The sequence below is a fragment of the Sardina pilchardus genome, chromosome 18, assembly GCF_963854185.1.
Source record: "Sardina pilchardus chromosome 18, fSarPil1.1, whole genome shotgun sequence".
NCBI lineage: Eukaryota > Metazoa > Chordata > Actinopteri > Clupeiformes > Clupeidae > Sardina > Sardina pilchardus.
The window spans coordinates 32735335-32747069 of NC_085011.1; the positions used below are offsets into that span (position 1 = coordinate 32735335).

Below are 11735 nucleotides of genomic sequence, written 5' to 3' on the forward strand. Positions count from 1 at the left end.
ACATATACACATATTTGTAAAAATGCTATTAGTTGTCATTTAACAAACACAGTCCTCAATGATCAGACACTATTGCAGCCAGTTTCACACTGCAGTGATAAATGCAAAACACATTTGTAAAAAGAAAAATTAGGAAATAGCATGTGCTAGATTTTTGCCCAGACATTGTTATGTAAGGGATCATTTAGATGTCTTAAAAATAGTGACAAACCCACAACATTCTTCATGATTAGTTCGACATAGGGAAAGTGTACATAAGTAGGTCTATAAACTTGCACTTGCACTGTACAACACTGAAGACTTCTGTAGACTGAATATTTCAAGTATTTCTTTCAATACTTACAGTATTTCTAACCATAATCAGCTACAGTAATCAACCAACAATGAAATCAATTGAACAAATAAAATCTGTAGACAAACAAAAACTACTGCATAAAGTACATACACTTTGACTCTGAAGAGCAACTACTGCAAAAGCAACAAGACTGTATAGCACACCTGAGTGCTGCGTTTTCAATTTTGAACATGTGTGCTTACACAGCTGGTGGATGTGATTATCCAATTCGTTCATTAGTGTAGTCATTGGCAATCATGGGCTTTGTAATGACAAGGAAGTAACCACACAATCCTTATCTGTGTCTAAGGTGTGGAAATGTGTGTAGAGTTTTACAAATCACTGTGTGTAATGTTTTGCAAAAAGGGTGAAGCAGACATTGTGTGTAATGTTGTGCAAATCTGTGGAGGTGTTTTGCTACTTGGAGTAAAATGCTGGTAATTGTGTGAAAAAAAAAATATTTTAGTGTGTAAACAATCGTAAAAAACTGTAAGTCATCAGTCACACACCCCTAATCGCAGGGTTGACCTGTTCCTTTCACACTGAGCCCCGATGAAAACAACCTCCTTGGCGGAGATAATAATTAGGCCTATCAAATTAAAAGCACACTACGACAGGTATTCATGGGTTTCATCCGGTCCCTTTGCACAGGTGTATCAAATCAAGCACCTAGATTATGAATGCAGTTGCATGGTGCTTGATTAATACACCTGGGGAAAGGGACCTGATGAAACCCATGAATACTTGTGTGATCACGCAACACAAGAGAGCATTTAGCGATGGGACAGTTGTGAATGAGTGCTTAACACCCTGGAGTCTAAATACCCCCCGGGGGATTTGAAAAACTGTTCCAAACACACATCTCAATCTCTGCTTTTATCATATTACAGTATAGAAACACCATTAGAAACCTTTAATCAACTCGTTTTCAAATATATAGCCTATGTTTTAAGAGAACATGGCAATGATAATGGCACTTTGTAAAAACAATAAATTCTGTCGGTCCGCGGTTGCTTGGTCAATTGCGCAGCAAATTATCAGATGAAGCACCACCTAATTTCACTCCATGTCTCGCGGACCAGCAGCAGTCTCCACGTTTCGCGGCCCATAGTTTGAGAAACGCTGCATTAAAGTGTCATTAGGTTGTAGGCTATATGTTTAGTGTTTTCTTTGTGTGTTTTTCATTGTAGTGTGTGTGCATTGAGTAGTTCCCTTAAAAAACGGAACAAAGAGCGTCCCGTAGGCTATCTGTTCAATACGGAAGAAGACTTTAACTATTACTTATATATTTCTTATAACGAAGCAAAAATACGAGGACTGACCATCTCGTTTCCCCCAAAAGCCTACCATGGCGACAAAGAAAAATAAATATGATTTGACATTTAGGTTGCTTTCATACTAGGTCCGTTTAGCTGGACCGGACCCGAGTGCGGTTATTTCTGCCGTAGTTGGTCTCTGTTCACATTACATGTTTGTCTGCGGACCCGGGTCCGTTTGCGTCATAATTAACACGAACTTCCAGAATTCTGTTTACAAAATATCACTTGGCAACACAGCAAAAGGCAGTGCAATGAAGAGGACAAAGGTAAAGATTCTTTAGAATCTTCAGAACGTTTGCTTAGCAACCTGCTCCAGGGTTCTAGCGAACCGGACCCGAGACCACCTCTTCAGGCGGACCCGAGTCCGGTCCCGGGTCCGCACCCGAGTTCGGTACGGTTGCGTTCACACTATCAAAAACAGCCGGACCATCGGACCAAACGAACCCGGGTCCGGTCCAGCGGACCTAGTGTGAATGGGCCCTTAAGGTGATTGTTGACAAATTTGCCAAACACAATTCGGGAGAAGCAGCGGACAGGAGCGCCACCACAAGCAAGCACTTCTAGCCCAAATTAACATGGCAACGTTGCCTATGACTAAAGTGTCTAAGTAGGCTAGTCCTACTAATATTACATTTGATTGGTAGCATGTTTGTAGCGCGCCAGTTTACCCATCCCCTACATCAACACAGCTTAGAATCAATCAAAGAATCAGCGGTGTCGGCGTTAGGCTGTAGGCGATTTTCTATAACCATTTTCATTCATTTCAACAATGGTTTATTGAAACGTCGTTTGATTAATTTCTCCAGTCATCACCTTCATTTTAATGATTAAATGAGATTAAGGAGTCGACTATTGACGGATATGCGGTCTTCATCATTAAATGCATGTGGGTTGAAACTTTCACCTGGTGGTTGTTTGGGTAGACTACATTGCCTTTAACCTGACTTTCGCCAGATCCTGTAGTTCGCTGTCTGCTTCACACAAGGATCTGGGACTTCTCGATAGGAGATGTATTTCTGAAGGCGGGTCCTTGTAAAACATCCTCGCATGTGATTTGATAAACCACTTGCCTGTTATCTTGAATGACGTGCTAGGCTTCTTCAAGCTCTTGCCAAACCCGGTCGGAAGAAGAGTAAAAACATCCTTGCCACCAATAAATGTCTTCAAACCTATTCTCTGTTAATCTTTTAAAGAATGAATACTCGATAGATTCGACAAAACGGTTGAAATAGCAGAATCAATGTCAGCACAAGACTCCTCGCTGCGTGCCGCCATTGTTATTTGAATCAAACACTTGCTTCGGCGCTCCTGATTGGTTGCTCATTTTTTGAGCACTGGCACAGGGGTTTGGATTGCCCTCGCGTCCAGACCCTTGTGTGGAGCTCAGCGAAACGCCTCTGGTGGAGCATGGCGGAACTACAAGGGTCTGGCGAGAGTCAGGCTACATTGTCTTAGCCTCGAAAAAAATCGGCTTGACAGCCTGCGGGATCTCTTCGGGAGTCCCGCGGGAGAAGGTGCATTCCCAACCCGTACCATCTGTATACATTGCCCAAGATCCATAAGAACATTGAGAAACCTCCAGGGAGGCCGATTATTTCTGGAATTGGATCTCTCACTGAGAAGATCTCCACTTTCATTGACTCGTTTTTAAGACCTCATGTGATAAATGACATCTCAGACCATTGTTCTCATTACACAACTACATATGTGACCCTGTAAAGCGGAACCAGTCGTCTCGGTAAAATTAATTAAATTAAGTTATTGTGCTCACGTGAACGGCCATAAACTAAGCTTTCCAACGATATGTATATCGAGGGTATTACACAAACTATCGCTAAGATAACAGCATCCAAAGTTGACATGGTTCTCCTGTCACGATATGCCAGAAGAGGAGAAATCACCTTTTTAAGCGGCGCGTGCACAACGGGAATGACAGCAAATGTGTTGAATCTTCGCCGGGTTTAACAGTCAAAACTTATGTTTTTCCGTGAAATACGTTCACGATATGAAACTGTAGACTGTATACAGTCGAATTAGGCGAAAACGTGAAATTCAACATTTTAACCCGGAAGTTTGTTATTGTTGATTTTCTCAAAATAACGTTGTGCGCAAAACGACTGATTTCGCTATGAATGGTCACATATACATAAACTGGTGACACCCACACGATCAAACTATAAGCCTATTAAGCTTTAATCGAGTCAGTACCTTTCCGGAAATGTTAGTAAAGTGTTGTTGAAGCGTTGCGCAGCTGCCGCAGCGCCATTTCCGGAAGGTACTGACTCGATTAAATTCATTCTGGACTCTCTATCCGACCACATAAAGACGTGGGGATACTTCGGTTTGGCTTTAGGGACCCTCTACTCACTACCACGTAAGTGTAGTGTTGTTTGGAACAGTAGAAGAGGTATAAAAATAGCGTTTTGTAGTGGCGAAAGGACCTGCCCCGGTCACTTACAGGCTAACGAGTTTTGGCTAAAAACGGTGAACTCGAACTTTCTCAAAATACATCCGAATGACATGATTTTGGTGTCAACTCAACGTATGTACTCCCAATAGTCCGAAAAATTGATCTAAAGTGCATTTCACTCCGGATTATCCCTTTAAAGGTCACTTTGCAAATGGTATTTTGTTCTCTGAAGGGACCTGAACTATTTTTTTTTTCATCTTTTTGATGGTCAAAGCTGATTCCTGCATGAGAAGAGCTTTAATTTGATACCATACATGATAGGTTTATATGTTAATGTATACTTAGACGACTTTCTATGATCAAAAAGGGGTGTGGCAGATGATGTAATTTTAAGGAAAATGCTCAAGGGTGCCGGAGCGGCACCCATCAGATTCTGAAAGGACACCCCCTTAACTATCAATTTATGCAAAAAAATTGCATTCGTACCTTATGTCATACTTATGCCCAAATTCCACAAAGTTCTACCAGACTAAAGCAGGGCATACACTATGCGATTTTTTCAATCGCGGTATTCTGCTGCTGCTCATACTGTACGAGTGAATTCGCAGGGGCAGCTCACGATTCCTGTTCTCACACTACACGATCCGATGGTTGGATGCGATTTGACTGCTCACACTGTACGTCCAACTCGTCGGACTCTTTTATCTGGAACTTTATCAGCTGTGCTGCCATGCAGCTCCGTGTTGTCTAATTGCTTTCAGTGTTGCCAGGTCACGTGAGGAGAAATACGCAGCAGGGTCTCTGAAAATAAGCCATAATAAACACACAACCCCAAAAGGTTATAGCATCCCCTCCCCGAACCCCTTTTACATTTCTGGGGTGGTCATAGAGGAGCCTACAGTGAGAGTCGACGCAGCTGCATAGCCTAGGTTCAAAATGCCCCCTGTGTAGTATACGTGTAGGCGCTGCGTACAACCAGCAACTTCACACAAAATCAAGCCCAAGTCACTTAAAATAAGCAGACTATGGCAACACCTTTTGTTTTGTTGTCCGTATCTGTGTTCGTGCATGTGTAGTGTGACCGGTTGAGGTAAATCGGCTCAAACAGTGCTTCAACAGTGCGATAGGCTCACGAGGGGCGACCAGGATTTCAAACAAGTTTGATATTCTCCCGATCGGTCGGGAGGTGGTCGTGAGGTGGTAATCGCTTCTCGTTACCCCATGTATACTACACGATGCGAGACGCACGACTGAGCCAAAATTTGGCCCGATCCCCAAAATAGTCGCACGACTCAAAAATCGTGGCAAAATGGGCCAAAAATGCCCAGCTTAACAATAACATATGCTGTCACACTTGCATGCCATGACAATACAGTGATATCAAAGATCCTTCACCGCTTTAACCCTCATTTTACAGTGTAGTCATTGTGTAATCTGTGACTAATTTGTGTGACTTGTCTTTAGATATGGGAGAGTGTAAGACTGTAGTCTTTCAAAAATAGTTTCCACTCTTTTCAAAGTCTGCTGATGTATGGGTAGCATTAGCTGGTCTACTTGCTTGTGAGACCATTAAAGATGATTCAGAATGCTACAGCAGTCTAGTCTTTAATCAACCAAAGAAGACATGTGTACATTTCTTAGGCTCAAATTAAATGCATATCCCTCACTCACTCTGACTCAGAAGACAATTCATCTGCACCTTGCTATATGAAATCCATGCTCCAGCTCCACATCCCCTCTCGCCCACTGCGCTCCTCTGAAGAGGGTCTGCTTTGTCCACCATCCACTAATGAGGTCACAATTAAAGGAGCACGCCACCGTTTAATGTAACTCGGTTATTCACCGCCTCCCCTAGAGTTAGTTAAGTGAGCAAAGACGTTTTTGTCTCTACGCATGCATGCATTATCTTAGTCCGGCAGCGCCCCCACTATCTTACCTTAGAATAGTGAATGGAACCTTTCGTTGTCGGATAGCATGTTGTGAGTAAAAGTGTGGCCTCTGTATTCACAACGAGTAGCCTACAAATGGCAATGCAGATTACGATGAGGTGATTTTCTAGTTATTGATTTGGGACTATATTGGGGCGAAGCACAGGCAAAGCACTGCTACTTGGACCTGATGACTGTACTATCCCGTTGAAAACATTTTCAGCTAACGGAGCTTCAGTTAGTAATCAAGGATCTTTGGTATAACATGTATCACTGAAAGAGACAGACAACTCTTTCCCAAAGAGGTTTATTACAAAGTTCATTGAATCAAACTAAACCAATGTTACACATAATTTCTCTCTCAAATGTCATATTGTTCAAAGACAAATAATGAGGTACCTGATAAATCCTCATCTGGGAGGGTTTACTGTAGGTCTAAACTAAGAAGATACCAACATGTAGAAAATCATCTGCTCTTTCTTCTTAAATACAGATGAATTCTGTGTCCTGTTGGTGGAAATATTAACAATATCGGCATAAATGAACAGTATAAAACTTTCACACTTACTGTAAACATACAGTAGTTGCATACAGTAAGTCATATGTAAGGGATAATCAACGACGCGCCGTGCGTTTTACAGGAAAATAATGCACGTTCGAAGTGGTAATAAGGTCCCGACACCGCAGGCGGATGGGCCTTTACACTTCGATAAGTGCATTATTTTCCTATAAAACGCACGGCGTGGAGTTGATTATCCCGCGTATACCACTGCTACTATCACTTTCGTTTATATTGCCGCTGTCTTAGATACAACCTTGTTGTTTTTACCGTTACATTCACTTTGGCGAATTAATATTCAAGTGTAATATTAAGCCCCCCAAAAAGGAACTTCTTCATAGCCGTGCGTATCATCGAAAAATAATGCATGTTCCAAATAGCGCATCACAATAGGACATTTGACCAAGCAATGGTATAAAATGTGTTAAACAGTTGCTACAATTAACACTTACAGTTGTGGGAAGTTTGACTGTGTCACGCTGGAAAGTGTATGTCTCGTTTACATGGTTGACAGGGAAGAATCCAATGATGCCCATTTGGTCCACATATCGTTCACTATAGACCTTTGAGAAATCAACCATGGAATCAATTAAGATAGAATTGCAAGTACATGAGTGCTTGAAAGGCTATGAAGCAAAATCACATCCCTTTCTTCTAGATTTCACTCCTAAAAATAACAACATATATCAACAGCAGTAGATATAGTCTAGTTAGTATAGTCTCTGTCTACATCTAGTGGACACCCATCAAAAACCTTTCTGATGAACGTAGGTTGTGTTTATTTCAGTACTTAAACTGAAATGTCTCATCTTTCTAAACAAGGTGTAGAATTGTTGCCATGCCATATTGAGACACAACTACCATTTGACATTACTCTCCTCTCCTTTATATGTGAAACTTACATTCATTTGTGAATTCTTGTCTTGAGGCATGTATCTATACAAGTATGGCATTGGTATTTATTATTACCACTGCGTTAGCAAAACAGCAGTCATATAGACTTTTTTCTTCCGAATTTAAAATAATAAAAAATAAATCGGTACACTTGTGTCAACGATTCCCAGGGACACTGATAGACCGGGCTGTGCGAATCTTGATGGGTATAATGGAAGGGTTCATATCAGGGATGGAAATTAACTTTTTTGTCCACCTGCCACTGTGGCAGGTAAATTTTAAAATCTACCAGCCACTCAACATTTTTACCAGCCAATATATATTCAACCGTTCCATACATTATACTGCCAAGTAGAGATGTAAGGGTATGAAAATTTCACCCCACGGTTATAGTGACCAAAATTATCGTGGTTTTCGGTATTATCCCAGTATTGTGTTCAATAAGAAAGCACTGATAGGCCTACACAAGCTGAAATAGTTTTTTTAAAAAGTGTGACTGTTTCTATTACATTACAAAAATATAGGCAAAACCTTATTGTCTTAATCTGGATACATATCATTCAGAGCAGTGGCAAACCAGTCTCTGCTCAACCCTGCTCAGAAAATGGCTTGTCTTGTTTCTACCGTAATTTCCCGACTATTAGCCGCGGCTTATACATTGATTTTGCAAAACTTCTTCCGCTATGAGGTTAATACAGGGGAGCAGTTAATATGGTGTTAATATGGTTTTACTTCTTTAAACTTGCATAAAACACTGTGCTGAGGCTTATACACAATGCGGCTTATATGAGGGAAATTACTGTATTTCATATTTGAATTCATACACTTTATATATTTTGTTAACAATTTATAGCATATGCATAATTACTCAAAATATTCAGTAATTTGAATACTTCATATTGATTACACTTGTCTTTAATGATATTACAGGGGTGGTATGTAGGTCTAATTGAGTGCCTGTCACTTTAAGAAGTATGTGAACATAATTAGGTTTCATTCGGTTTTAGGAAAATCACGCATAGTTCAAGTATACATGTTTTCATTAAATAACGTAAATGTTCAAAAACACTAAGAAGGTAGGGAAAATATTTCCGGCGTCATAAAAGATAAGTGTCTTGCAATGTTAACTTCTATGATTTAGGTAGGTTAGGCTACCGTGGTAGCTGCTAGCCTATGGCATTGTGAGTTGTCCCGTTCACTTTTTCCTTGGTCATGTTTAATTGGCTGGGTGCTTAACTTAGGTACCATGACTCGGAGTTTGGTATCTGTTATATCCAATGTATTTCCTACCTAAACGTATTAACCGGTAGCCTCGTTGTAAATGTACACAGTCAATGGTGGTAGGCTATAGGCCTATTGCTGCCACGTTAACTGGAAGAGTAGGCTAGGCTCTTATACTGACGCAATGATGAGAGCCAACATTCTAAGGCGCTCCGTTCCAGAATGTTTGTTGTGATCGTCATGTCCATCGATGTTGAGGATTATTGATACAAGTCGTGTGTTCTTATCTCTGTGGGGACTGCTAATATTCTTATGAAATAAACAACTTGAAGTAGAAGTAGTTGCTTACCCGCCACAGTGGCGGGTGTGTTGGCATATTTCACCCGCCAGCGCGCAAAACTACACGCATTTCCATCCCTGGTTCATATGCAAAAGCCTCTAAATCCGTATGACCTCTTTCCTTTTAAATGAGCATTTTGTATCAGGCTCCTATAGGGTTTCGCCTACAAATCAATATTTCAGACCAGGAAGAGAATGGTATTTAGTGAGTTTTGAAGCTAAATTATTGAATTAACTTACACTATAAGTGAAGAGCATTCACTCACCATCATCATCTCATTTTTGACAAAAGTGGCTTCTAGAGGCTTTTGCACCTGCATATGCACCCCCACAAAGATGACATGGAACCATTGTTTTTCACTTTGATCCGTTGCCCACTTGCCACACCAGGCCCTCTGAAAGGAGGGTCGGCCAGACACAGTTTTCTGTGAATATCTCGAGAACCATAAGGCCTAGAGGGACCAGTTGTTTTTGTATGTTGGTCTTAAGGGGCCATGGCAACCCATGCCATATGCATTCATTTGAGGTATAGCACCACCAAGTGAAAACGCAAATACGAGGCATTGTAATCATAGGTGTCTTTGGCTGACAAGAAATTTGAAATGAACACACACACACACACACACACACGCACACACAAATAAACACACCTACACACGCGCGCGCGCGCGCACACACACACACACACACACACATTTTGATTAAAATATTTGTACATTTCTTTTCAAAAACATCACATACATACATTGCTCATGATTAAACCCAATTCTCTGTAATGCAGTAACAAATAGGTGTCACATATTTACTGTAATATAACAAATTATTATTATAATTCTCTTTAGTAATTCAACACAATTTAATCCTTCAAAACATATATTTATTAATGATATAACATTTGCAATCAAATATACAGTACAGACCAAAAGTTTGGACACACCTTCTCATTCAAAGAGTTTTCTTTATTTTCATACTATATGACTATGAAAATTGTAGATTCATACCAAAGGCATTAAAATTATGAATTAACACATGTAGAATGATATACTTAACAAAAAAGTGTGAAACAACTGAAAATATGTCTTATATTTTAGGTTCTTCAAAGTAGCCACCTTTTGCTTTTAATACTGCTTCGCACACTCTTGGCATTCTCTTGATGAGCTTCAAGAGTCACCTGAAATGGTCTTCCAACAGTCTTGAAGGAGTTCCAGAGATGCTTAGCACTTGTTGGCCCCTTTGCCTTCACTCTGCGGTCCACACGGTTGTTGGAACCAAAGATCTCAGATTTGGACTCATCAGACCAAAGCACAGATTTCCACTGGTCTAATGTCCATTCCTTGCGTTCTTTAGCCCAAACAAGTCTCTTCTGCTTGTTGCCTGTCCTTAGCAGTGGTTTCCTAGCAGCTATTCTACCATGAAGGCCTGATTCAGGCAGTCTCGTCTTAACAGTTGTTCTAGAGATGTGTCTGCAGCTAGAACTGTGTGCCATTGGCCTGGTCTCTAATCTGAGCTGCTGTTAACGTGCGATTTCTGAGGCTGGTGACTCGGATGAACTTATCCTCCGCAGCAGAGGTGACTCTTGGTCTTCCTTTCCTGGGACGGCCAGTTTCATTGTAGCGCTTGATGGTTTTTGCGACTGCACTTGGGGACACTTTCAAAGTTTTCCCAATTTTTAGGACTGACTGACCTTCATTTCTTAAAGTAATGATGGCCACTCGTTTTTCTTTACTTAGCTGCTTTTTTCTTGCCATAATACAAATTCTAACAGTCTATTCTGTAGGACTATCAGCTGTGCATCACCCCTGACATCTGCACAACACAACTGATTCCCAACCCCATTTATAAGGCAAGAAATCCCACTTATTAAACCTGACAGGGCACACATGTGAAGTGAAAACCATTTCAGGTGACTACCTCTTGAAGCTCATCAAGAGAATGCAGAGTGTGTGCAAAGCAGTAATCAGAGCAAAGGTGGCTACTTTGAAGAAACTAGATAAGGCATATTTTCAGTTGTTTTACACTTTTTTGCTATTTGTTATTTTTGGGTTTTTTTACATTTCCACATGTGTTAATTCATAGTTTTGATGCCTTCTTTGTTGGTCTACAATGTCAATAGTCATGAAAAGAAAAGGAAACTCATTGAATGAGAAGGTGTGTCCAAACTTTTGGTCTGTACTGTATGTTAATCATTAAACCTGATGTCAAGCAATTTGAACTGATATGTCTTGTCCAATATTTATCATTTGTATTTGCATTCTGTTATAATCATGTATGACTCATTTTACATTAGTGTGTGACTTACACTTCCAGACCAGAACATTCCAGCGCCCTCTGCTGGCAGTAATTTGGAGTACACATAGATCATCTGACCCCGCTTCAAGTTAATAAACCTACAATCAGGGGCAACATAATCCTCCAAGACTATTGCCAGTGAGATAGCATCTGAAGAAAATAATAATGCATGCATATACTGTAACAACACATTTAGAATTCAAGACAAAGATGTTAAATGTTCCATAACACACACAGACACACTCTATGTATTCATGTTTAGTTAAAAGTGTAATGCCTGCATTTAAGTTGATTGACTCACATGAACACTCCATATCTGCACACAGCTTGTTGGCTGCCAGTTTCTCCAGTGGTGTTCTGCTTGATTGACATAAAGATCCCATAAAAAGAAGTAAAAGGACAGCGCTCTCAAAAGAGGACATCTTGAGATTTGCAAGTGCTA

The 11735-nt window shown here is 40.5% G+C and overlaps 1 protein-coding gene across 1 annotated transcript; it reads right to left on the reverse strand.

Moving 5' to 3' along the window:
• Nucleotides 1-6345: 6345 nt before the first annotated feature.
• Nucleotides 6346-11735, reverse strand: LOC134064012 (otoraplin-like). The gene is made up of 4 exons (XM_062519786.1): nt 11595-11735; nt 11304-11443; nt 7003-7113; nt 6346-6498 (listed from the first exon to the last, which is right to left on the reverse strand). The coding sequence occupies exons 1-4, from the start codon at nt 11713-11715 to the stop codon at nt 6475-6477; spliced, it is 396 nt and encodes a 131-aa protein (XP_062375770.1). The 5' UTR covers nt 11716-11735; the 3' UTR covers nt 6346-6474.

Excerpts from the sequence above, each read along its gene's own strand:
- LOC134064012 (XM_062519786.1), bottom strand. The coding sequence starts at position 11,715 with ATGTCCTCTTTTGAGAGCGCTGTCCTTTTACTTCTTTTTATGGGATCT. Across the intron at positions 11,444-11,594 it reads TGCAGATATGGAGTGTTCAT|ATGCTATCTCACTGGCAATA; the intron begins GTGAGTCAATCA and ends TATTTTCTTCAG. Across the intron at positions 6,499-7,002 it reads CAGTCAAACTTCCCACAACT|GACACAGAATTCATCTGTAT; the intron begins GTAAGTGTTAAT and ends TTCCACCAACAG.